This window comes from Numida meleagris, chromosome 11 (assembly GCF_002078875.1).
Source record: "Numida meleagris isolate 19003 breed g44 Domestic line chromosome 11, NumMel1.0, whole genome shotgun sequence".
Lineage (NCBI taxonomy): Eukaryota > Metazoa > Chordata > Aves > Galliformes > Numididae > Numida > Numida meleagris.
The window spans coordinates 10,593,359-10,620,896 of NC_034419.1; the positions used below are offsets into that span (position 1 = coordinate 10,593,359).

General features: G+C 44.0%; 2 protein-coding genes across 3 annotated transcripts in view; both read right to left on the minus strand.

The window, feature by feature from the left end:
• On the minus strand, positions 79-11,673 carry ZXDC (ZXD family zinc finger C). Its single transcript, XM_021409502.1, has 10 exons — positions 10,486-11,673; positions 9,869-10,021; positions 8,759-8,837; positions 8,505-8,635; positions 7,799-7,969; positions 6,793-7,478; positions 5,923-6,007; positions 4,020-4,192; positions 2,841-2,942; positions 79-2,252 (listed from the first exon to the last, which is right to left on the minus strand). Exons 1-10 carry the CDS (start codon positions 11,585-11,587, stop codon positions 2,166-2,168), a joined length of 2,769 nt encoding a protein of 922 aa, XP_021265177.1. The 5' UTR covers positions 11,588-11,673; the 3' UTR covers positions 79-2,165.
• The window catches only part of UROC1 (urocanate hydratase 1), a 75,666-nt gene continuing 62,061 nt past the window's right edge, over positions 13,934-27,538 (minus strand). For both annotated transcript variants that reach the window (XM_021409505.1, XM_021409503.1), the window contains 6 exons: positions 24,961-25,031; positions 23,955-24,053; positions 22,315-22,414; positions 20,048-20,129; positions 15,476-15,575; positions 13,934-14,296 (listed from right to left, as the gene is read on the minus strand). In XM_021409505.1, the coding sequence (XP_021265180.1) occupies positions 14,156-14,296; positions 15,476-15,575; positions 20,048-20,129; positions 22,315-22,414; positions 23,955-24,053; positions 24,961-25,031 (593 nt within the window). In that variant the 3' untranslated portion in view covers positions 13,934-14,155. The remainder of the gene's footprint in view (positions 14,297-15,475; positions 15,576-20,047; positions 20,130-22,314; positions 22,415-23,954; positions 24,054-24,960; positions 25,032-27,538) is intronic.

A 27,538-nucleotide genomic window follows, 5' to 3' on the forward strand; every position in this document is an offset into this window, starting at 1 on the left:
GCCATACAGAAACCAAGCTGCTGACCATTGGCTTTACGTCAGATGCAACCATATAAAGAACAATACCCGGTGACAAACTGACCATAAAAAAAAGCTTTATTAACCCTTTTGCACCAGTAGTTCTTCGGGCATCCATTGCCAGCAATGGACTTCAAGCCAAGTGATCCAACTGTCAGGCCCAAGAGGTTAGCACTTTACATTCATTTACAAAGCTGAGTGAGGTACATTTTCAGAAGTAGAAAGATTAAGTTGCAAGTCCCGTAAAAAGATGGAGTGTTCCTTGGCCACTGTATTAGATTAAGAACTGGTATGGTCCTTGAGAACAGAACAACACAGGCATTGGGAGCTTGAAAAGTCTCAGCTTTCAGAGAGAACATGGTGAGCACTACAGCAAGAATCAGTAGTCTCTTCTGCATGATTCCTCCTCAACCTTCCTACCTCCCAGGAGAGGATTCTACGTTGTGGTCACAGCCATCAAGCAGAAGATCTCCCCTACCAGTTAGTTCGGTTTGGAAACCCTACCTGAGAGGGTAACGAGAGTCCTTGGACGTAAGTTGTAAACTCAGGATGAAAGGAACAGAGAGACCTCAGTGCTCAGATAGTTAAACAAAAGATAGAAAAATAAAACTGGTTCAACCAGAGGATAAAATACTGTCTAGAAATTGGGATCTGAACTTGAATGTAACCTGTATACTTTTTTTCCCCCCCCCCATTAAGTCATCAACCAAAAAAAGCATTTTTCTGGACACATACATAGTTCAAAAGGCACAGGAAGTAAAAGCTTTTCTGAATGACCTCATGTGAATTCAACATCAGTATAACTGTAAAATAAATAAATATGTGCAAGATTAGAAAAATCACAACGTTCTTCTGCATGACATTATCTTATTTCGTAAAAAATATACACATACGTGCATACACACACACCTCATTGAAAATAAAAAAAACATTACATACACCCTTTTATCAAATTCCTATACAGCATTTTATAGGCATTCAGTACATCACCAGAAGAAACCTTTAAATTACTACCTTAAAATGTAACCGAAGGGTGCTTTTATTTCCCCCCTACACAATTCTCTATTTACTTAGGTGTCTGCAGTCCAGGTAAGTTCAGTACGTACAACCTCTCCCCCTGCCCCCCAGTAGAAACTGCAGTTTTTCAGTGGGGCAGATCTTAGTAGCTAACAGTTCTTTTTCCCCTCCCATGAAATTCTAACAACTGCATATTCTGTAAACCAGCCGGAAACTCCACGTGCACGTGATGCTCTGGGATATCAGTAAAGAACGAGTGTCGACGGCGCTCAAAAAAAAAAATAATAAAACATATAAAAATAAGAAGGTAGCAGCCAGCTCACAAGTAACTTGGCAGCCGTTTGTAGATGAGACATAATCAAGGTGCTCAAATTTACGTGACGGTCAAAATCCCTCCCAAAAAAGGGAACACAAAGATACAAGTGACCTCTCTCGAACACTGTTGGAGTCTCAGCTCACCACTTACGGCGAGTACAATTCTATTGCGTTTCTCTTTCAAGTTTTGCTGGAAGAATTCAGCAGATTATTTGGGATGCGGGAACAAGGAAAGGGAGAAACTCAACATGAGCTACAAACTGATTCACAGCTAAGTTAACGTTCAGAATCTAGCTTGCTAAAACAAAAACTTTAGAACATTTTCTTTTCGTGGTGTAGGGCATTAGCTTTGTTACACGTGATGCTTTATTCCAGTTTTCTGCCAAAACACGGGGGCCAAAACAATCTGTGTGTGCGTGTGCGAAAAATATCTGTGAATTTTAAGAAAGTTTGAGCTATTGTAGGCAGGATTTCTGTTTAGCTGTAGAATACTTGCTTTCCTGTGAAAACAGTAAATATTACCTCAGTTTGAAGTTTAATCGGGTACTTCTCCCTGAAACAACACTGTACAGCAGCCTGCCTCAGGCTGCGACCATTAGGCAGATGGGTTGTACTACACAGGCACATCAAGGAGGATCTGCACTTCCTAAGAAAACCTTTCAGCTGTAACCATCTTTAGCAAATCGCAAAGAGCACAACCATAATCCAGCATTCCTCGTTTTCCTGTTTTCCTCAGGAAAAGACCCACAGAGTTATCTCATTTTGTCGAGACATGATTGCCCCATTGGTTTTCAAGTAACTGTCCTTAACGACGGTCATTCCAGATCCTGTAAGTTTATTGTGCTTCCAGTGAACTGAGAGTTATCAGAACCTGCATCCTCTTCAGTGGAATTGTGTGGTTCCTGTTAAAGCAAACAGCAAAGAAGTTCAGTGCTTTCACCTCTTAATGCTTATCAGTAAGAACACCCTGACATTTACCCAACCTTCAGTTGTTTGAATTGTCCCCCATAGCCTTCATACTTTGGAGACCCATTCAGACACTGCCACTCCTGTTTTTCTTCATCTAACTGCCATTCCCATATAGACACTGCTTTGACATCTAGGATCAAGATTTTGTTTCCTCACTTCCCATCCTTCCCGCAGCCTGTTACAGACATATCAGTTCTGATACTGTTTCTTGACCTGCTCGGTACCTGCAGGATAGGATAAGGATAAAAAGGATGGGGCACTCCAATAATAAATGAGTAACATTTTGTTATTCATTCCCCACTAACAGAGATAGAAAAACAACCACCTGTGATGTGTCAAAAGTTGGTAACACACATAAGATAAGCCTTGCAGTGCACTTCTCTGCTTACTGCTTCCTGCAAGTGAAATTGAACTCCTAATAAAAAACCAGGTGTTTCCATTAGGCAGAACACCAGTGTTCAGAATAAACGATTCAATTCTCAAGCGAGGCCATAAAACCCAACGGCTCTGGCATGCTGTACCTGAAGTATGTGAACAGGTAAATCCACTGTAAGCTGAGAATGCGATGAGGAGGACTGAGAGCTCAGCTGGAAGGGTAAATCTCCCTCTCCTGAGGGATCATCCTGTGAAGGCAGAAATGTGATGCAATTAGAAGACTCTGAAGCATCTCAGCACAATAAATTCCACTCAACCTCAGAGTCTTAACAAATTGATAAAGCCACTGGCCTGTACCAGTATAAGGCCTAGATCCAGAGAGATAAGAGAAATCCTAACTACCACTAAAATTCAAACCTTATTCAGTACACAACCTACTGTTCTACGATAATCAACTTGGAAAACCAGCAAGATCTAAAAGGGAGGAAATGGTTCACCTTCCCTTACATTTAAGGCTCAGAAATAATCTACAAGTTTCACCATGCTGCATGAAGCTGATACTTAACAGAGAAGTTACATTTACACCCATCAGATAGAGAGGAAGAACACTCCCCATTGCTTCTTCTGTACCAAATATTGTTAGGAATAAAGCAGAATGAACTTATCTTCTCTCTGGATACTACACAGAAATGCATCAGGCTAAAAACGTGCTGCTCAGCACACTCCACTGACCAGTCCACGCAGATATTGGGTATTTTTAGACAAAGAAACCTTAAGCTTTATTTCAGCTGTTAAGAAGAAAATCAGTTTCAGCTGAAACTTCATTTTGTGGGAATCTTTTCACGTCACCCTTATTAACCTTGTATAGGGGAGAGATGGAGCAATGTAAGACTTTCAGTGGAAAGGGGGAACAGGAGCAGAGCAGGCACACTGTCAGCAAAGAGAAAGACTGGAGGAAAAAGTCCAGCTCAAGAAGATGAACAGAACACTCCCTGCAGTTATGCTGCCCATATGATCCAGGCTGGACTGAAAACATTAGCACTAAACCAAATAATGATGTCTTATTCATTTCCACAATCCATTGGTTCTAGTCCCAGCAGTTGCATGACTGAACCAGCCTTGTTTTCAGGCTTTTCCAGACATCTCTAAAGCCACTTTTCTTATAAACTTCCCAAGAGAGCGTGGGCAAGTGCCCTGATGAAGAAAGCATACGCTGCAGATCTCAGGATCCCATCTAGAGGAGTACATGACGTTTAGATTCTTCTACAGATGTGTCAGTTAGAATAACAGAGAGGATAAGGATGTTTCCTCCCCTCAGTTCTCACCTGAAGCAGCTGAATTTGCACGTACTGTGCTCCCGTGGCAGGGTCCCTTATCGTCAGCCCTCCGTTTGGCAGAACAACGTTGCCACCCAGCCGGCCACCAGGAGCAGACGACGAGAAGTTGGTGGGGCTTACTTTACCACCCTTGCTTTTCCTCTGACCAGAGCCAGATGTCCCTTAAAAAAAAAAAAAAAAAAAGTTTAATATTTAGATGGTCAGAAGCAAGTTGCTGAAGTTTCTTGCTTGTGTTTTTTGATTTTATGCAGTTAATTTACCCTGCACCACTAATGGCACGACATGGGAAATGCCTGGAACAGTACAATGTAATTAAGCACCATCTGACAGCTAAAGGCAATCAGCCGATGAACTCCAACTGCTGACTGAGCAGTGCTCATTTTACATGAATGCCAGAAAACCACATCACAAACCGCTCAGCTTAGAGCTCTCCTCTCTGGCAGCACAGAAATGCCGACGTATTTGCGCAGCTACTGAATTAGGAAGTGAAATTGCATTTTCTATTTTTTATTTTGCTATTCATTTCCTGAGAAGTTATGCATATCATTTTTTCAAATCATAAAATGTAATAATAAATCGTAGTGAAGCTCATCTACTTCCAGAACAAAATGTGAAGGACAGGATGAACCAGCTCCTTACACTGCAAGCTGAAAGCCACCGAGCTAATCAAAAACCAATGTAATGGATAAAATCCTGTCATCTGTTGGTCTGCTTTTTAATCTACAGTAAATAAAAAGCTTAGGTAACTTCAATTTCAAAAACAAACTTCCCTCTCCAGTGCTTATTTAGCCTAGTTAAACTGATGAGAAATACAAGGCTCCCCATCACTGCGAGAATCACATCGTGGCATGAAGGCAACAGCAGCTGGTGAGAAGCTGATTACTGGGAGACCAGAATAAGAAAGGAAATAGGAATTTTCTGAGGCCATTTTAGAAACAGGTGCAGATGTAATGCGATCATCTGCATGAACAAGTGCACCAACAGTTGATACCTGCACATGTTTCATGATACAAGCACACTTAGAACTAAGCTTCGTAAAGCAGCTCTCTTTCTGTGTGATGTCTCACTGAACCAGACAATACAAGCAGGTGCACATCACATAAAAAGCAGTATGTGACAGTGCTCAATTCAGAATTAGTCTCTTCACTTACCTTAAGGATTGTCACCTTCGCTTTTACAGAGCTAGCAGGTACAAGAGGCAGCAAGAACTAAACCATATATAAAAAACAGAACTGATTTTCCACCGCAGCACCAGGGGGCAGACGTAATTCAAACGCCTGAGTTTGTGCCCAAGCCTAAAGAGCCACAGACAACACCTGATCTGACAAATTCACGTCGGACAGCTTTTACTTTTTAAGAGAAAGACAATACATCTGAAATCGTGACCCCCATATCACCCTGCTCTCTACAAGGCTTCGATCTAACAGAGAGTTTTGAGTATTTCTAGATAACTGAAGGAATAAATATGAAATAAATTCCTTAATACTGCGTAGACATTGTTACTAAGCAAAAAAAGAGAAGCAAAGCAAATCCAGCTGATCTCTTCATTATCTGTACAGAACAGAAGAAACCCCACAAGGTACATCAAAAACAAACAACAGAAAGCAAAACAACCTTCTTTTTTGTTTGCTTTAATAACAAAAATCAAAGGCAGATGAGGGGACGGAGGGATAGTACCTTTATAACAACCTCAGAACACACAAAGATTTCTTTGCAAGCTCACTGTGAATTTGGTGTTGCACCGTTAACAGGTGGCACACCACGTGCATAATTATTTTAACTACCAATAAATGGAGGAGGTACTTGAAAGTGTACTCAGATACCAGTTCCTATTTCATTGCCCAACCCTTTTGTAATTGTATTTAGCACATTTAACACGATGCGTTCTCACCTGTGCTGCTCCCATTCCCTTTTTGCTTTCTTTTCTTGGCTAGCTGAATGGCTCTGTAGTCTGTTCTCGCAGACCCACTGCTCTCCTAAGTTAAAAAGAAAAAAGAAGAAAAAAAAAAAAAGGCAAGGAAAAAAAAAGCCAAGAAATGCAAAGATTTTGAATGCAAGAACAAGCCAAGACAATGAAACCTGATTGATGAGTTCCCAGTTGCGGTTATCTTAAATTGCAAACACTGAATTCTAGTTTCCCATGCTCTTCTGATTAGTTTCAGTGAGTTCCCTGTATTTAATATCTGGAGTTCAACACAAAAGGAAATTATCTCCATAATTACAAGCATTCATATTTTAATAGGGTAAACATTGCAATAGAAGGAACACTTCATGCTGTGAACAAACAGGCCTCCAACAACATAATAAAGCAAAAAGGGAGAGTATTTGAAACACCTATGGGAATGAAGACTGAGGAGAAAACGTTTCAGTTACTCTCCCAACTCCAAATCTTTCCCTGTATCTAAGGAACATGAGATATCGCATCTTCTTGGCCTTGGGTTTTCTTGTAAATGCCATTTCATCCTCAGATAAATGGACGGTTGCTTTCTAAAACCCCTAGTTTAAAAAGTTTTCCCTTCACTCTCCCCACCAGCATTCCAATTTTTCTTAAGAGAACTTATCACCACGCTGCAGCTACTTCTGACAACACACTGCTCAAGGTAACGCTCTACATCCTTCATCAAAAAAAAAAAAAAGCCAAAGCACATCACCTACAACAACCAAAAGGAAGGCCTGCCTAGAAGGTCTGAGTAGCACCGGATATCCCCAAAATCAGGGTGTCTCAGTCATCTAAGGGTAAATGAATATAGCTACTGCGTACCAAAAACGAGCTGCCAGTCATTGTGCTAAGATCCATTTCTTTCTGAGCGCTGTAGCTTCCTGGAGGGTTGGAGAAAACAAACTGAGTCACTACTTTGCTGCCCTCCTGCTGACCAACGACATCCGAGCTGGGAAGCAAATTCCGTTCCATTTTAGTTGGTGTCAGTAACTCAGGCACATTGGTACCACCAAGGCTGCTAGAAGGAGTCAAAGTGGCTGTGTCAATTGTTAAATTATTGCTGGACGTCAAACCGTGCACATCCTGACTGGGATTTCTCACTGACAGAGACGCTAGTGAACCCAAGGCTTCCGCGTTGACAGTCTGTACATCATCCAAATTTAAAGTGCTTTGCTGGAGAACTGTTGCTCCGGTTCCCAGCAAGAGAGAACTGTCCAGGCTCTGCGGCATATCGCTGCTGGCCACCAGTATCAAGGGATCAACTGCCTGGCTTAAGGAACTGCTACTGACGGGCAGGTTTCCTCCAAGAGTTGAGCCTACTGAGGCAACATCTATGGTGACAATTCCAGAGTTCACTAACGCCATGTCTGATGAGATTCCCGAATTGTTGCTGGACACGTTGGAGAACAGGGAAACGAGGTCTATGTTGCTGAGGTCACTGTGTCCCGGACTGGTGAGCTCACTGCTGGGTGTGAGGGAGCTGGTTGCTTCGAGCTGCGTTAGGAGATCTGCAAGAGAATGTGGTTTGAACGTTTTTAATTGCTGGGACAAACAAGGAAGAAAATGGCCTGACTTATTAAGAGAAGTTGTGAAAATTAAAAAAGAAAAAAAAAAAAACAACCCAGCAGAGAATTACCTGTTCTTAAGGAATGCAATAAAGGTAAACCAGCAACAGCACACTAAATTCAACTTTTTGGGCAAGGGTTGGTTATAAAACAGAGCTTTCATCAGACATTGAGAAAGAAAGAATTTGAATGATCAGAGGAGGAAGCTTTTAGAGACATTGAGGTGTTCTGCTGCACCTCGCAGTTTGAAACAGACCCCTTACCTGGGCTGAAGTTGTGTTGTTTGACCATGTGTGTCTTCATACTGTGCTTGGAAGTGAACAATTTATTACAGCTCGATATAGGGCAGCGAGTCTTTAACGAGTCCACATCCTGAAGGTGTTTTTTGGAGTGAATGTACAGACTACTCCGTGCTGAGAATTTTGCACAACAGCCTGCAAGAAGATACAGATGGCCTTAAAGATTCATCCAGTTTCAATTTGACCTTCAGGCTTAGTGTCTTCACTAAACAAATCACAACAGCGCTGCAGAACTCCCTGTTGGTCTGTAACATCTGGACATACATTCAGAGCAATCAGAAGAAAGCCAAATATACAGACTTCTTGTTTTACATCAAGGACAGCTCACTGGATAGGACAGCTCAGCAAGCTATTTCTGACAAGAAGAAATGCTGTCGCTCAGTATATTCCTCTCCCACTGTGGCATTTTAAGTGATAAAGCTTGGTGACAACTGCTGGTAAAACCATTAAAAGGAGAAACAACCACCAAGTAGAGCTGTTTTACTTTGGGAAGTTGAATATTCCAGATCAGACCCAATCTTCTACATTCCTGGAGTCCTACTGAAGCAATGGACCTTCAGTTTTACCTCTTCGGACTCTGTTAGAAGACTCCCTCTGATCCTGTAACTAGCATAGCCTTTATTCACGCAGCACACACCAGTAACCGGTTAACACAAGAGTTGAACAGTACCTTCTACTGGGCACTCAAATGGCTTTGTACCAAGGTGGGTTATGCTGTGGCCTTTCAAGTGTTCTGCTCTTGTGAAGGACTTCCCACAGCCTTCTACCGGACACGTGAACCTCCTGTCATCTTCGTGCTTCCTACAACAGAAGGTAATCGTCATCAGCAAGACTGCATCCACTGCCTGACTATCAGAAGGAAAAACAAAACCTAACAAACTAACAGGGAGTGACAGAACAAACAGCACAATCAGAAAACGCTACCTCTTGTGTCGCAGCAGCTTGGACATGCTGGTAAAAGACCAGCCACAGCCTTCGAAGTCACAGATAAAAGGCCTTTCACCTTAAGCAAAGAAAGGTTACATTAGTAACACCAAATCACACACTGGCATTAGATTAAGAAATCCCCAATGCTGCTTAAATTCAATTACTTTAATACTACACGGCTCAACCACCATCTCAGGTAAATCACATGCAAGTAGTGATGCCCAGACCCCTCTGCTACAGTCAGCATTTTCTTTACCTCAAAGCCACTGCACGTTTCCATACGCATCACAGAGCATGGATTGTTATTAGTCCATCTTATCTGAAACCCATGGCCTCAGTTTTGTGCTCTTTGCATTCAGCACAGCCCATCCTACACTTCCTCACTTGTTTTCCAAAACCTGACCTCCAGTTCTCTTATTTTCTCCCAGATGCTTTTCCCAGTACCCCACAGCCACTTTGAACGTGCTCCGATAGCCAGTGACAGCACTGTTCAAAACAAACAACTGGAAGCTCCTTTCCTGTTCTCACAACTTCTATGCTGATTACAATACAAAGAACTTGAAGTTAGCTTCCATCACTTCTATGAAGCTTCACTTAATGGAAGTGACGCTTAAACTACAGAGCCTTGAAATCAGGAAAGCCCAGGACAAGTACACACAGGACTACAACTTAGTGTTCTTGTGTACAACTAGTGTTCTTGCAAGTCAGGTGTGCTCGCTTGAATTATGACTGACCTTTTTGCTGCTCCAAATCTTAGTGCAGACATTTTGTGTATTCTGAGAGGTGCTTTTAGCAATTTATTTTCAAAAAGATTCAAATTTACATATTGCTTTGAATGTCTAGGAACTTGAAAATAGAGCTAGAATATTCTTTCTGAACAAGTTCATGTGCCAAAAGCCATCTTAACTGCTACCTCTGCTATGGCAAGTATGTTCAGTGGACTACCATCCCCAAAAGCCCTAGAATCAAATATTTTCACTGACTCCAAACAGCACACACCATCCCTCCCCCCTTCAAGTCTTTCAAACCTCCCAGCAAACCAAATCCTGCTGTTCACAGCCCATCGTCTATGTGCCTTCCCCAGGCACATGCTGCCCTTGCGAGTACCTGTGTGGCTCCTCATGTGGATTTTCAGCCGACACGCTTTGTCATACTGCTTGTTACAGCCCGGGAACGAGCAAGAGAACTGCTCCTGCTCCCTGAAGTGGGCCCGATTGTGGGAGAACAGCGCGCTCACTGTGATGAACGTCCTTTCACAGCCTGGGGAGAGACAGGAAACAAACAGCGCACCAGGTTGGTAGGCAAGTGAGACAGGAACTCTGAGAAGAAAGTTTTCCTAACGGCCCTCCCCAATGTTACATCCAGACACACAAAGAAGAGACAAACAGCACAGTCCTGAACCACGTTACTCTCAGGGATTACAGTCACTCAGCCAGAGCAGGCAACCAAAGCCTGCATAAGATGCACAACCCAAGGCTGGTGCTTCCACTGCTGGCGTTCCACTACCCCATCACAGCAGCACCCCAGATCCCAAGCCTCCCCCCTCATTAAAGAGGGCGTCGGGGAGCGGGGGCTTTCCTAGAAGCTCCAAAGGGGGAGGAAAGGCAACAGGGAAGCAAAGCCAGCGGAGCTGGGACCCCGTGCTACCCCAGGGGCTGCCGTATAGGGGAAAAGAGGGCGGGGAAAGCGCAGACCCCGCGGGCCCGGCTCCGGGCGCGGCTTACCGGGGAAGTCGCAGCGGTAGGGCCGCTCGGGCTCCAGGTGGCTGCGGCGGCGGTGGGCGGCGAGGCGGGCGGCGCTGGGGAAGCGCTGCCCGCACGCCTCGCACTTGTGCGCCGCCTCCTGCTCGTGGGCGCGGCTGTGGGCCCGCAGGTTGTAGACGGTGGTGAAGCGCTTGGAGCAGCCGGGCGCGGCGCAGGCGAAGGGCCGCAGTTTGTCGTGCGAGTGCAGGTGCCGCCGCAGTTTGTAGGCCGTGGCGAAGGACCAGGCGCAGCCCGGCACCGGGCAGCCGAAGGGCCGAGCCGCCCCCGCCGCCGCCGCCCCGCGCCCGTCCTCCCCTCCGCCTCCGTGCGCCGTGAGGCGGTGCAGCCGCAGCTGCTGCTTGCGGGGGAAGGCCTCCCCGCAGCGCGGCTCAGGGCAGGGGAAGACCGGCGGGGAGCGCGGCCGCGGGACGCCCGGAGGGGGCTCGGCGGGGCCGGAGGAGGCGGCGGGCGGAGGCGGCGGGGCCGGGGGCGGCGCGGTGCTCGCGGCCTGCTCGGGCCCCAGCGTCAGCACGCCGTTCTCGATGCGCACCAGCAGGCTCTGGTTGTTGATGGTGATGGTCCCCGAGAAGGAGCCGTCCTCCGCGCCGCCGTCCGCGCCGCCGTCCCCGTCGCGGGGCGGCGGGGGAGGACGAGGCGGAGGAGGCGGCGGCGGCGGCGCGGAGCCGGGGCCTTCCTCGGGCTGCTCCGCGGACGGAGGGCCGGGCTGGGCGCGCCCCGCTTCCCCGCCGCCCGAGTCGGGCTCGGTGTTGCCGCGCACCACGTTAAGGACGAGCAGCAGCCCGTCGCCGTCGGGCGCGGGGCCCGCCGGCGGAGCGCTGGGGCTGGGCGCCGGGCCGGCGCCGGGCTCCGGCTTCTCCTCCACCAGCAGCACCGGGAAGCTCACGTAGAGGCCCGACGCGGCGCTGCTGGCGGCAGAGGAGGAGGCGGCGGCGGAGGCCGCCGGGTCCCAGTCGGGCGGAGGCGGAGGGCGGCGCGGGGCTGCGGGCGGCGCGGCGGGGCCGCCATGTTGGGCGCCGGGCCGAGCCCGGGCCGCCTCCGCGGCGGGCAGCCCCTGCGTTTCCATCTTGGGGGTCCCTGTAGCAGCGGCTGAAACCGGAGCCGCGGGGCGGGGCCTGGCGCGGTCGGCGGGGAAACGCGGAACGGCGAAGCGGAATGGAGCGGAGCGGGAGACGCCGGAGAAACCCGGAGTGCGGAAGTCCGGAGCGGGGTCGGGTGCAAAGGGGCTGCGTCTGGGTCGCTTGGCCCGGAGATAAGCGGCGTGGAGCGGTCTTGAGGGATGCAGAGCTCCTGCTGGGAGCGGGGCGAGGCTGCTCCCGATCCAAGGAGCCTCAGAGCTGGGCAGCACGGGGAGCGAGGGAGGGCAGAGGGAATTGACCTGGGAAGGAGGGAGGGAAGGAGGACAGAGGGAAGAGGAAAGAGTGATGGTAGGGAAGGAGCTCTGAAATCGTGCTCTGATAGCCGTGTTGGTTGAAATCAGGCAAAATAAAAGCCCTACAGGTCCAGCTAAAGCACAGAAAGGTACTTGGGTGCTTGGTTGTTTTATTTTTCTAATTTTCATTCTCGTTTTCAGCTCTCTTCTGGCTCTCCAGTCTTAAGCAGAAGGAAAAACTACCCTGTGCTTGTGGGGGAAATAAGGCTCCAGCAGCTGTGGGACCTTCGAGCAGTCCCAGCAGATGGTGCTGTGATCCTTTCAGCGGGCATATTATTCCCCCAGAGCTATTTTGCATCAAATCTCTGACAGCAGGCAAGGCAGCTGCTGTCCGGCCGCAGGTGGCTGCGGGGTGCTGGTGGTTCCTGCAGTACAGCTGTGCGTACACACACAGCTCCTCTCTGCAGCTTCAGAGCTACCTGTGCAGTCTGAGTCTCGGTGCTGGAGCTCAGCCTCCCCTGAAATCCCCCTTACTTGTCACAGGGCCTGGGTCAGCCCTGCTCATGGCTGCTGCTGGCCCGCCTGGTCTCACTGCAGAGGCGTGTGCAGTGCCTTTGAGCAGCCTTCCTTCACTTCTCGTTCGTATGAAAATGGCCTTAAGTTGTGCCAGGGGAGGTTCAGGTTGGATATTAGCAAGAATTGCTTCCCAGAAAGAGTGGTGAGGCACTGGCACAGGCTGCCCAGGGAGCGGTGGAGTCACCATCCCTGGAGGCGTTCATAGGCTGTGGCGATGTGGCACTGAGAGATGTGGTTATGGGCACGGTGGGGGGTCTTTCCAACCTTAATTGATCTATGAAAAGAAAGGTGTGCCCAGGCCTTCAGTGCTCAACCTAGAGGTGCATCCCTGATGGGAGGATGTCAAATCAACCCGTGGCAAGCTTCGAACCTCACTACAGAAATTCACCTCCTCTGTTATCTACTGTCTGGTCTGATACAGTTACTGCAGATGTATGGTTTGAAGGAGACTGCTCTGCCTGTATTGAGTTTTTCCAGCAGTGAGGTCATCTGCCTAGAAATGACATCAGTGTCCCTACAGAGTGAGGCAGAACAATTGTCCATTCATAAACTCAGTTTCTCTGCAAACAGAGCAGAAAAACAAGGAGGCTCAGCAGAGCTCAGAGAGTTTTTGCCCTGGCCTATGGCTTCTGTGTGCGGGAAATCACAAGCTGTGTCATCCCAGCATGGGGTGACAGGTTACTGTTATCCCTGTGCTAAATAACACAAAGGTGAAGAATCCATAATAAATATTTCTTCAACATTTTCTGTGGTAGATTCTCAACTCAGAATTAAGATGACTATGGAGTGGCTCCATAATACACTCCTCAGTACAGAAAGCCATTATATTTTCTATGACAAACAGTGCCCCAGTTCTTTTGGCCGACAAAAACTAGAGTGGTTGTATATGATACAGCTGCCAAGATGCCAACCCAGTGTGATTATTAATAGGTAATGCCTAACATATGTTAAAGCAAAGGCTGTCAAATCTGGCTATCAACTACTCACGTCTCAGTCGTGTAACTTGTCAATGTGTGCTTTTTTCTACAGTATAAAGCAATTCTGGTGAACTGCAAAATGCACTTCACAGAAGGTTCGGTTGCAAGCAGATGCCAGCCTCTCACTGTTCATCTGGAGACGTACACGGTACGTGAACAGAGTAAAGAACTGATTTCTGAATGAAAAATAACACACAAGGTTTACTCTTTTCTTTAACTGGCACCAGAAGCAATGCATGTGTGCAGCAAGTACACACTTGTTGAGTACCAAAATGCCACAGAGTCTTAATGTTATTTGGTTTCTTGAGATCCCACAGTCCAAAGACTATGGCTCATCACTCCTCACCTGCAGCAGCCAGAGGAGGCCTCCGTGAGTAAGCCCCCTGCCTACCACAGAATGCATCAGTGAGTTACTGTTAACACAGATATAATGGGAGGTTGAAGTGCAAAACAAGACATTTCTCTCAGTTGCATCTAGACAGCTAGGTATATATACATATATATTTTATTTCAAGGGACAAAACTTCAGTTCCTTATCAGTGAAAAGGCTGATCCTAACATCAGTGGACCTCTCACAGACAGATACAGGTCTGCCCTATTAAAGAGTTAAAAGGAAAAAACTCACGTGGCAGAGACAATTGCAAGGCTTTTATCATTTGCACGTTTTATCATACGTTTCTGCCAGGGCAACATTGCACTTGGAATACCACTAACTTTTCAGGGCTTGTTCTAAGATGTTCTCATCCACCACTTTTTGAGGAAGAGTCACCTTCAGTGCAGTATTGTCCTTCATTGCTTGGCAGATGGTTTCATGTGCGTAGTCATTACCTGACCAGCAGCGTCTCGCAACCTGCCAGACCAGAAAGTCAATGAGTGTAAAAATGGCACATTTTTCTTGCCACATCCCATTTTACGTGATGTGTGCAAACACTGGCACCCAATTTCATCACAATAAATTTTTCAACTCTCTGCCAGTTTCTAGTTTCCTTATTGATTTTGTAATTATCTTCTTTAAGGGCTACTTTATTGCTGTAAGTAGTGTTTGGATGGACTTGGTACATTTTCATGCAGAATTGCAGTGTTGGGCTGATTACATTGGTAGAGCCAGGTTTATAAACTTCGCAGAATTCCCTCTCTATGAAACACTGTACTCCATCCCAGTTCTGTACAACTAGCAGTTGCTTTAGATAATGGTTTGATTTAAACAATTGATGCTTTTTTAGTAGGATAAATATTTAAAAGGGTAAATTTCACTCAGTGCATTTTCAAAATATGTAATCAAGAAACCAAATTCTCTGCCAGCATATGAGTGAAGCTCCACAGACAAGGAACTGTAAGCCCTTCTGCATTTTGGCCTGGGAACAAGAAAAGTTTGCCAAATGAAGAAAAGCACCAGGAACTGGCATAAAGGAAGCAAGTACTTCCTTGTATTCAGTGCCTTAAAGTTATCTGCATTATGAATTACATATCAGTGTCTGAAAGATTCAGACACAAAAGTGTTCAAGCAAAAAAATCCCTAAGTTGCAACTTAGTAAAATATTTAAGCATTTGATTAATGTAAGGCTAATACTTCCTTCTCAGGATCATAGCAGTAACAGCTACAAATGACCTTTCAAATCAGCAAGTCAATTTCACTACCACTCACCTCTGATTATTCCTGGCAGTATATTTCAAGGGTGCACTACAGTTTCTTTTACCCATATAATGTGGGTAGTGTTCCCATACTGTCCTTTTTAAACACATATGTGGAGCAGTGGGGCTTTTGCTTGCTATAAATTAGAGCAGCGAAAGATGTATTGGGTTTTTTAAAGGCTGTCTGTGATACACAGTGCTTGCTAAGGGTTTGTCTTCATTACTCTAATCTACAAATTAATATCATTGTCCTCCTCCTTCTTCCTTGATAGTTTAGCAAAGATATTTCAGATCTGAGACAGGGAATATGTTCAGACTATTCCTCCTCCTCTAAACACACCTAGATCTAGAAGTTAGGGAGATACTGAAGTGGAGGTATATAATGAGTTTTGCTTACTCCATTGGAAACATCCCAGCTGAGCATCATCTTGGCTCGTTCTTCGGCCTCTGTGGACCCATCCAAAACCAGGCCAAATCCCCCATTGATCACCTCACCCCTAAAACAACAGAAATGTAGGAGAATTCAAATCAAAGGAACTCAAATCCATCCCCCAGAACACTGGATGTGATCAGCAGCACTGGAAGAAGGGTGAAAATACTGTAGAAATGGTGCCGAATAAGGCACTAACAGCAACCTCTCATACAAAAAATACTCCTGATGGACTAGAGAGTTACTTATCTCGGTAGTTTGAAGGTGAAGCTCTGTTTCCTACACTGGAGCCTGCCACATTCAAAGGATTGTGAGGAGGACTGTGTGCTTACTGAAGCAAACAGATGAATCTATTTTCTCAGGACAAAAAAATTGTTAAGCACCACTTCATGCACATCTGCCTTGATCGTTTCAAAAACATTCATTCCTGTATGAGATACATAGGTGTTTAGAGACCGGAGTGCCAACATTTCAGGAAGCAGATTCAGTGGTAGAAGAACAGAAATACACTACAAACTGACCAACTATACATGGGAGAAACACCAGCCTGGTTTTAGAAGGACAGGGGAAACACAGAGAAAAACACCTTGTCTCACTTCAAAATCTGGTCTGCTTAAGTTCCTGTTTGGTTCCATATGCTGAATTCGGTTGAAAAATTATCGGTTGCTATAAATCTGTAAGAGACTTCTGGCATTATAACTCAGCATCAGCAATGTATGAGATGCGGCATATCTTACCTACAGCAACATGTGGCAGGAGAGACTAATGGAGGTCCTGGAGGCAGGATTTTGCCCTCTGTATTTTGTAGTTAATATAATGAATACATCCACAAAATTTACTCCAAATAACATAAGACATACCTATGAGTCAGACAGACTTAGGTGTTCTCCAATCCAGACAAGAATCATTTCTTACTGTCTGTTTTCCCACACTAACTTCAGCTTCTCAGGAAATGGGAAAACAATACTGCACTGGAGCCTCACCCACTTGAGATCTGTTTCCTGAACCTAGAACTCACATTCTCCCCATTTCATTGTAATATAGCGTACTTATGTGATGCTAAATCCCTTCCACTTGTTATACACACTGCCTATGCGATAAGTAGGACTTCACCATGCAGCTGAGCAAAGAACTTTGAGCTCCAGCTCTCACGGTCACCGTGCCTTTCTTGTAATTCCTTCCACTTTGCTATTATAAGATAGACTGCTATTACAAACATTTTCTGTTGAAAAACACAGCTTTCTTGTAACTGACAGTTCTCACAGCAGAATGTCAGATGAATCAGTTTCCTTCTTTAGCAGGACAATTTCAGTCATATTTTCAGTTGAAATGTTTGAATATTGTAAGCTCTGACACTCAAAATGATTCTTTCAATCGACAACCAACAGTGACATGAACAGCTCTTATTGTAAGAAATCTTTAATTCTGCTCTTAGTCTCATTTGGGGATGAAAACAAGCATCCAAACATTTGCACTTCCTGCAGTTTCTGCTTTTAGAATCAGTGATGTCATTGCAATGCAATCGGGATCACAGTACGATCACACCTCAGGGCAGCCCACTGATGGTATCAGAGAGCAAGAGGCCTGCAGAGTGATGCTTTATAAAGGCTTTCCACATGGCAGATGATGTCCTTTCAGTGGAAGAGATCCCTTCTGTGTGCAGCATCCCAAAGAGCATCCTTTGAAGCTCAGGCATGAACAGTGAGTGTCTGATCTCAGTTGCACTCCATAAATTCCGAGTCTCTCCATCAATGTCCATGGAGTTACAACAGCATAAACCAGAATCACGTATCAGAATCTGTCCTACTGTCTAAAAGTCACTCAAACTGAACGCCAATGTTTGGTAGAATGGATTCTCTAGCAAAACCTCTCACTTTTAAAGGGGAGTTCTCTGCCTTCGTTAGCATTGGGTCACATTTTCAGGTAATTAAAGAAACATGTGGCATTTTGACCTAAGCTACCTCCTATAATTTCCAGATGTCTCCTTCCAAGGTGATCAAAGAAAACAAGGCCTCTCTCACAAACAAGATGTCACACCGTCAACAGCACAATTCAGTCCTTAAATTACTTCTGCCTTCTTGTTACTACAGGTTACTCAGGCCTCGTGCTAATATTTATTCAAAAAAAAAAAACAGGCAGCAAGAAATGAATAACATTCACTTGCAGTAATCATAGTCAAGACTGTTAATCTTAAGTCTCTCAAACAGCACATGATGCAGATTCCAGCTAAATGAATATTAATCCTGCTTTTTTCTTTGCCCCACAAGGCTATAGCACAGAATTTCCAAGCAGGTAAAATACATTCCTCTGGTCTTGTACAGAAGAAATAGCAGATCTGTCAGCAGCTCCAGACAAGCCCAGCCTCTGCAGAGAGGACTAGGAGCCAGACACAGCACAATTGCTAGTTCTGATCTCCCTAAACAGAAGTTGTCCAATGACAACTTGATTTCCTTCTTATAAGCACGTTTGAGTGTATAGATATATCCACATGCAGGTATAAGCTTCGATATGCACTTTCACACCTCCAGATCAGCTGAGAAACAGATTTTACCATGCATGTGGAAATTTCTTCATGGCAAAGTCAGCTGTATTTTTACCTCTCTAGAGAAGGCAAATCCAACCTAAAAACCTAAAAGCATCCATCTTTGCAGCAAGGAAAGTCATTTGTAATGGTTAGAGGATGGTTTTGCTGCTTCTCTCACCATCAAATTACTCCTCTTTTCCTCCTTAGAAGGCAAAGGGGTGCAGGTTTAACTGGCCAAGGTGGTGCCAGGATTAGTTAACCTGAGCAGAACCACCTGTCCTGCACGGCTTTCAGGGCTCTGCAGGCCGCAGCATCTCATGACATGACATAGTTACCACATCTGAGTCCCAGCACGGTGGCTTGTTAAAGCTCGTGCAGAGACAGGCCTAATTCAGGCTCTGCATTCCTCACCGAAGCACAGTGATTTAATCACACAGGCTATGACCACTCTTGAGAACAAGGTGAGCAGATACTGTTCTGCAGTGACAACCCTAAGCAGCCACAGGAGGTGGTTGAGAGGATAATCAAACACTGCTTTTCCATGGATATTTTGATTTCAGGGAATAGCCACATGCTAATTTTCCAATTCATTACATAGATGACAGCACCTTTGCTCTGCCTTCAGGGATGACTTCTTTCCAGCAATGCAGTATAAGGAGCTAGGAGTCAGGGCAGTCTCACCATTCAGCCAGCCTGAGTTGCTCAGAGGGGTAGAAATTGCAGAAGGGATTGGCTTTGCAGAGGCCAGAGACAGGGAATAAGATCATTTGCATCCTTCAGATTTTGACAGAGCATCATCAGTGCACAGAAGAACATTTGTGGCATAAGCAATTACTTCATCAGTGCCAGTAATTACAATAATCACCATAAAAATAATCAAAATATTTTGCACAACAGTCATTGGCAATTGCTTTTCTTCACTTGTATTCTAGAAGCAGATATTTTAAAAGGTTAAGTTCAGCTAAAGCCATTCAGAAAGATCTAGTCCACTACTATCCCAAGTCTGTGACTGAGATGATCAGAGTAAGCAGATATCCTGGAATGTATTTCCCATTCAGAATTAGGAAGTTGTGAATAAAATACTGATTACTGTGGTTTTTATTACTGACATCAGTAAAGTCATATTTTTCACTGCATGTGTATAAGCCCTCAAAGTTTTCTTATCCCATTGTTCAGTTTTGCTCTCGCATACCTTCCATTCAGTAGTTACTCCACTGAAAAAAATCAAAGGAGTTAGAGCGCAGGGGAGGGAACTTTCCATCTGAGCTGAAGGGTTATTTTTCTAGCTCCAGCTCATCTGGATGAGGAATAATTATCATCAAATGTCTCTGGGGATAACATCTGCAACAAGTTCTTTAGTTTGCTGCTGTTGGCACATTCCAGAACTGGATGAAACAGTGAAGTGAGAGGGATCACTACAGTATTTTAAAGAGGGTTGTCCCTCTTCGGCTACACCAAAAAAATGAAGACATGGTTGCAGCCTTTTGTGCTGCCAAGCACAAGCATGGGGAGAAAGAAAGCTGGGGCTTCGCTGGCACCCGAGCTGTTTTGTATCAATAACCCCTCGTTGCACTTTAGCACATGGGCATTTATATTGGGGTCCTAAGGTCACAGATTTAAATATAGCTTAAGGGGAAACCTAAACATAATCCATCCACTAACACTCTGACTGTGCATGTGTGAAGACAACTTTGGAAGTGGAATCTGTTCAAGAAAGCCACAGCAGACTGTCCTTGTTTGGCAAATTAAGTTATCCAAACTGTGCTGTGGCCAATATCCAAAACACTTTTTTTGACATATGGAAATGAATTAAAAGAGCCTCATACAGAACTACACTTCACCTTATAAAGCATCCTTTCAGCCCTGGTCTCCAAACCCACCCTTCTCATGTTCATAGTACCACACTACAGCAGTGGCACAGAACAATGCTATAGTTCCCCTCCTGTCTCTTGCCCTCCCCCAGCAGTGAAAACTGGATTCAGAATCCAGCTTTAGAAACACAAGCAAGTTCTCACCAACCAACTCCACCACCGTTGTGCAAGGCAACCCAGGTTGCTCCTCTGAACGCATCTCCTACGAAATTTTGTACCGCCATGTCTAGGAGGAGAGGAAAGATGTTACCATGGCTCTGTCATGATGCATTTGTTTTCTCTTGGCTGCTCACTTCCTTCCACTGCCACCTCCACTGTGGCAGTGTGATGGCAGTGTTCTCTGGCCGCAGAGAATTTTGCCCTGGACCTTGGAACAACTGAAATCACACAGGATATTTCTTTGTTTTAAAAATGAAGAAAAGTAATTCAGAGGACAACTGTAATTTGTCAAATGCATTATTTCTACTGATACATTCACTAGTTTCATATATTCACCACAATTTGTGGTGAAGGATGTACCCCAAAAGAGGTACACACAGAGGACAGCAATGTAAAATTTACTGAAGACATTTATCTAGATTTAATTCAGAAGCAATAGATTATGCAGTTGCTTTTAATAGCAAAAAATACGCTACCACAATGCTCGCATCAGTCACATTTGCAGACCCACAGTTGGTATGTATTTGATGGAGAAATGAGTTTACTTGAGCACTATTCTATGGTAAACCCTGTCAAAAGCCCCATTATGGCATCTTCTCTCTGGCATTATGTCACTTTAATAACCCAATTATCATAATTACAGTGCTGTCAGGAGGGAATGGGAGATATTCAATTCCCTATATTCTTAAAATATATAGTTTTCTTCCTCATCCACAAGATAAGAATGGAGGCTGGAAAAGGAGCGTGGCAAGTGGGATAATGTAATAACATCATGCTCCTTGGCTTTGATAAAGGTCACTAACTGTGCAAATGTCTGTGCTGAAATACACTTTGCAGAGCAGGGGGGGCTCGTGTTTGACAAGGATCAGACAGAGTTACTTATTGCAAAACAAACTTATACAGGAAAAGACTTGAAAATTCTTCTGTGCCAGAGAGGAGCCAATTTCAACTGACACAACTCAAATGTGGTGTTAAAACAGCAGGAAGGGAGAGAGTGAAGAAAGAGGAAGGCCTGAGATGTAAGGTGTTCTTTAATTACCTCCAGAGGCTCACTGGGTAAAACAGTTAGGCTTAGTTTCAAAGACCAGTGGAATCAGTGGTCAGCAGCATTTGGAAGAACCCTTGTAGAAGGCAGATAGTTCATGTAATTCAGAAAATTCAGAGAAAAACAGATAGCAAAGCAAGCAATTGGGTTTAACAGGCCTTGTTTCTGTTGCCCTCTCCTGAGGGCATTGCCTGGTGTTTATTACATGGTTAAGCTCTTTGGTGGAGGCATCCATTTGGATTGCTGTTCTCCGTGCAGCTTGGCAGAAACAAACATTATTTCAGGCCTCTGTCCATCTGGCACATTGGAAATAGCCAATATTCTCAAAACAATGTTGAAGTGAGACTGATAGGCACTGCTAAAAGCCTCATTTCATCAGGCAGTCCATTTAAGATAGCAGGGAACTATTCACCTGTCTTGAGTCATTTAGTGACTGCCAGTTCACGGCAGGTGAAAACACTACTGGGCTAAAGTTATTACCATAATTTCCACTTTATGGATGGAAAATTGAGACTTAGGTTAAGAAATGTTTAGTGCTTCACTCATGTTTCACATCTGTAATCTGACATCTGTCGGGTTTATTTTTCCTAAGGCACCATTTCACCATTTCTTAAAAGCAGATTCTGGTTAGCTCATTCTGAATAGAGAATGTACATACTTTGCCCACAGTCACACTGTGAGTGAGCAACAAAGAATGGAATCTAATCCAGAACTCCTGACTTCATTCTTGCGCTTTTACTACCAAAATGCGTTCCTGTATGACTGGAAAAGTTCCTTTCAGAAACTCCAGACTTGTCCTGAATCCTTGAGCAATGAATGAACAGAACCTGCAATTCTTTTTGCTTTAAGCAAAATGCTATCTGAGATCTGATTTTGATTTTGTGTATCTTAAAGAAGTCCTGCTGTAACTCTGCTCAGATCACTTCTTTTAAAGATGGAGGTGCAAAATGAAAATCAAGCACAAGGTGCAGATTCAGGTAAATCTGGTACATCTTCATTGAGTTTTCAGCACTGTTCTGAGCCCCTCCTATTTAACTAGCTCCATATTCATTTCTGTATTACTTGACAGCTACTATGTCAAGTTCACAGAAAGTCTGATTAACTGGGATTAAAGGGTTGAACAAAGACATTTTAAAACATTGAATATATATCTCTCAAAGCAATTTCCTTTTCTGCCTGTAATACAAGTCTCAGGTGCTCTGCTGACCTGCACAGAAGGCTGATCCATCATAAATGTTTGATGTTTCTCTGTAGGGACTGTCAGTCCCACTCACGTCGTGGTGATCTCGGCTGAGGACAACTGGAGCCTGCAAAAGCCAAGGGCAAGCAAATGGAGTCTTTCATGGGCTGTCAGTGCTACCGTGGGTCATCTTTTGCTGAGTTTGCTTCTACCTTAAGTCATTACAAATCGCATCTTTGTCCCATCTCCTAAATCCCCTATACTCCTGCTCTCCCTGCTATCCATTTATTAGCAAAGGAACGTTGACATGCCATTCATGACAGCCATCATCATTTCATAAATGAGAACAAGAGTTAGTTTTTATGTAAATGACATTCTGAAAAGGACAAGGTGAAGGAGAGAAGCGGTGTGGCTGTTTCACCTGAAACATTTCTTTGCTGAAATTGCAAAGAAATTTCAGTGCACAAGAACCCATTCAAAAATAGTTCTTCTCCAAGCAACAGGAAACAAATAGTAAATGGTTTTGGTTTTTTTTCATTCTTTTGGAAGACTTCAAGACTAGAAATAAGGCAGCAATGAGAATTAGTGTTCAAATACAATCAAATAAGCCCATTCTTAGTCTGGAATTTAACTGACAGCATAATCTAGATCAGTTTGCAGGGTTTCATTACCCTTCGCCATGCACAGGGTTTCTATAAGAGTAATTCACTCTTGGCATGGTGTGGTCTGGAATTGCTGGCTCTGTCTTATGCTGGCATTGGATTAGAAAATAACTGAAACTAGATATGAGCACCCAGCTTCCAAGAGGGGGAATGGAGATTTGAAGAAACAAGGAAGTATAAAAATCTGAAGGGCCTGGGATTTTGACCTTGTCAGCCATAGCTCCAAGGGGGTTCTCTGTCTGGTCAGGTTTACTTTTTAAGATCAGCTTGCAGTGACGTTCATTTTGAATCCTGATAAGGTCAACAGCTCAACATTTGAAACACTTTAACAAACATTATTTGAGTAACAAAAACATAGACCTTTCCTTGATGGAATCTATTCTAAATTTGACTTGAATTTGCCTCTTTTAAAAGGGTAATTATTGTAGCTTAGATGTAAAAGAGATGGAAATGAAAAAGTGGACATGCCTAGATCTGACACTGCTGTATACACAGTCATGAAACAGCAGGGCACTGATGAAGCCTATGAGCAGAGATCATAATTTCATAAAAGTTTCACCATCCGGAAAAAGAAACAGGAATTTGAATCAAATCAACAAATGTGAGGTTACTGACTAATCTGAATGTTGCGAACTAACACAGCAATTCAGCTGTTGCTAAAATCCCCTTTTCTAACCACTGAATGTTTGTCCTAATTCATTTTTCCCCCTGCATGCTACAGAATCACAGCTTATGTAGTACCTGTAGATGCTAAAATACAAAACAAGGCAAATTCCCAATGTGAAATAAAGGTAACATATTTCAGTTCCTAGACTTGTCCGTTCTGTTACACAACACAATACTGATTATTGACAGAGAACTGAACATGCTAACAGAATACTGAATCCATGTAAATGCCAGGCATTTCTGCTCTTATTGGTTGAAGCTTTCTCCTTTCCCACCTGCCGCCCTAGTATCAGATAGGGAACACAATTACCAGACCATATCAAAAGGAGAAAGGCAAACCTTAATCCTTCCTTCGGCAATCGCTCGATTAATAGCTATGGCTATAGACACACGACCCCTCTGATCGGAATATAAGATTCTAGCTTGAGATCCAACAACCTACAAAATAAGAAAAGCCATAGTGATAAGGTTCTCTGTGCAACCGGCTTATCTTCAGGCCCCAGATAAACGTAGTCAGAGGATTGTCCCCTTCTGTAGGAGAAAATACAGATTATTTGTTCATCAACTTCCAGCTTCCAGAAAATAGAAATTAAGGCCACTCTTTGAACAGAGTTTTATCTCTGCTCACACAATCTGCAAGATGTATTCCTGTAATCAGCTGCTACTGTCCAATAAATCCCACTTTTTAAATCAACCTGGTTGCTAGACTATCAACAAACCCCTTATCAACAGCTGAGAGGCAGACATTTGGAACTGGTGATGAGCTGGGAAGAAGGAGAAATGCGAAGACAAAGAATGGCAGAGAACATCTGTCCTGCACAGCTATCCTCCTCTTCAGCCTTTGCTCCACAGACCAGTCTGGCTTCCAGATGAGGAGCGCACGTTTAAGCCCTTCAGTGTTACCAGTTAGCTTCATAGTGAGAGCTTGCTCTTAAAGAAATACAAAGGATGTCTCACCACCATCCTGCTTCCGATAACACAATATACCAGTTTTGGAAAGGGTGCTGGGAACTGCAAGTCTGATGAGGTCGGGCCAAGTGAATGCCAGAAAGGGCACTTTGAACGGTGCTGAAAGGCAGTTACAGATGAGGTAGAGGATGGATACAGCCCTGTTTCACTCCAGATATAAGGCTAGATCTTGTTGTATTATTTGAACATTTCCAGGTGAGGGTGTGAAGGGAAAGAACCATTTCAGCTCACCATAAAGCCCTGCTGCAGAGACATGCTTATCAGCTGCATTTACTGGTCATGTTTTCATTCATACCCATTCCTACTTTTCATTCCAGCATCGTGAACTGTCTGGATCAGGAGTGGTCACCTGTCCTGAGGGAGGTTGCACACTTACCAAGCCATGCCTCCCAGCTTCCCGAATCCAGCGGATGTTGTCATGGTACTGCTGCTTCACAGATGTGCTCACTTGCAAGGGAAAGCAAGAAAGAAACAGGCTTAGAAAATGAATGCAATATGCTCTAAATTAAACTAAATTCATCTGACAGCACTAGCAAGTTATATTCCTGCTCTCAGATACAAGCACGCATATAGGAAGTGCTGCGTAGAGTCCTCTTTGCAGCCAATGCTGTAACTTATAAAATATATGTAGAGGAAGGTGCGAGATGTTGCACAGGAGGCAGCTGGAATAATAACTCTCATTCAGATCTTTAGCAAACTAAACTGAACCTTGTAATATGGGTTGCACATACTGTTCATTGCTGGTGAGCTGGCCTGCTGCCTACTAAATGCCCAAACCCTTTCTGAGCCTTTGTTAAATTAGAAGCTTTAGCAAATTGTGATATTCAGTACCGTAGTTCAATGTATCAGGCAGTAAATAACTCATGTGACCACCAATCAGAAATTCTCAGAAGCAGCTGGTAATATATACCAAGGATTGCCCACGTGAACGTTCTTATTCCAAGATAAATCTGAGGTTACTTATCCTACAAGCTGAATTATGTTGCCTCATATTACTATGGAGCACAAACCGCACAGAAAGATGTACAATGGATTAGCAACTGTGTGTATAAATCCACTCTATACCTTGTTTAGGCATGTATATTATCTGAGGTGATAACTGTATGCAATTTCAACCACTCTCCTCTCATTTATACCTGTGCCAAGCTAGCATATTCCCTACCACTTCCATCTCTCACCAGTTTTCAGGTCAAATTACAACGTACAAATGACTTACTCTAGTTTGACTTTCACAGGTAACTGAACACTGCTAATTTGAAATTGTCCCAGGTGATTGAGAAGTGTTTCCATTAAGCAATATAACAGCAAATATCTATAGTAAGACTAGAACTATTCTGGCTAAACACGTAATTAAAGGAAAATACAAAATACATTCATTCTTGCAGAGTCAGGCCTTCCACACAGAGTTTTAACAATCCCAAAAGGACCTGTCAGTGCTTTAAGGGTTGGCTCCAAATGAGAGTTTCTAAACACAGCAACGAGGATTAGCATGCCAGCTCTTAGATTCACAGGAAAAGATGAAATATCTGCTTGTTTAGAAAACTGAAGAGTGAACAGAGTTCCTTTCTACCACTTCCATAAGCTCTCTCAGAGAATACTTGTTGCCTTTTATACCTCACAGTGCACTGACTTGTAGAAAAGATCCGTCTGCTAATCCTATAGAACATCCCTAGAAGGGAAACCAGAGGAGCAAACCAGCTGCAAGGACATACTCATACAACATGTCTGCCTCCCACAGCCAGCTCCAATGAACAGTTATATTCTCTGTCCTAAACTGTGGTGGAGTCCAACTTGGATATCATCTGTTATCCCTGGGGAAGGGAAGAATCCTCCCTTCTATTTAGTCTTCCTTCCTGCAGCTGAGAATCTTAAAGCTTCTTCTAGAAAGAGCTTAACTTCAGCTCCATATGTCCCATTTGTTAAACTGCTGTCAGTCCCCAGACCCACACCCTGACAGGAATCTCTTTCTAACTCGGGCAGGCTACTGTGTCAATTCTGGTATTTCACAGGCATTTCTCTACTTATTTAGGCTTTGAAAGATACTAGAAGATACTGCATTCAGAGGAACAGCATTCATCTCCTCCCTTTTCTTCTTGGGAGATTTGTATAGTTAACAGCTCAGCCTTCAAACTACCACAGAGGTAGAAAATATGAGTTGCACTTCAATCATCAGTGCTGTACCTCTTGTGAAAAGGCTAACTTAAAGCACAGGTAGCTGAGAAGTGGAAGCAGATAAAACCATACAGGATTTTTTCAGTCTGTGAGGATGAAGCATAAGAAATCATCTCCCCAAAAGAATAGTTAACATCAGATTTGAGGCTGGGTCACAAGTTTAGACTTGGAATGCAATAGACGTCAGCTCTTTCGAGTTTTCTTTCAACCATCATAACAAATCCTTTTACGAAATTCAAATGCAGGTTCAGATTTTAGATGCATATGTATGTGAAAATATCCAGACCCTAGAATTTGGTCCAAGCCCAGATCCCACAGGGAGCAAGACAGCAAGCACAATAGTTATGAACATGAATCCATGAATGGCTGTTTACTTTCTGGCCAAGCCCTGTTTTCCTCTTCCTATTACCCTGCCAAATACAGCAAGAAATCCAATAATAGCATTGCCCTTAAGCCTGTTTTCACCTGTTGGAATTTCAAGGTGTCTTTTCTCATTTAAGATATTTTTATTTTTTCAATGAAAATTCTCTCCTCAGCTCTACATTAAAATCTATATAAACATCCATGTACCACTGAACACATAGAAACTGATTCATTTCCTAGTCTTGCAATGCAAACCATCCAAAGGTCATGTATCTGTTCAGTCTTGAGAATAGATGACTGGCAATTTTAATACAAGGCAGAAACTGCTACAAGTTTTTGAAGACACTGCAGTACTGGATTTCACCTTCCCTTTGACTAACCTAAGAGATCAGACTTAAAAACATGAAAACTTCATCCAC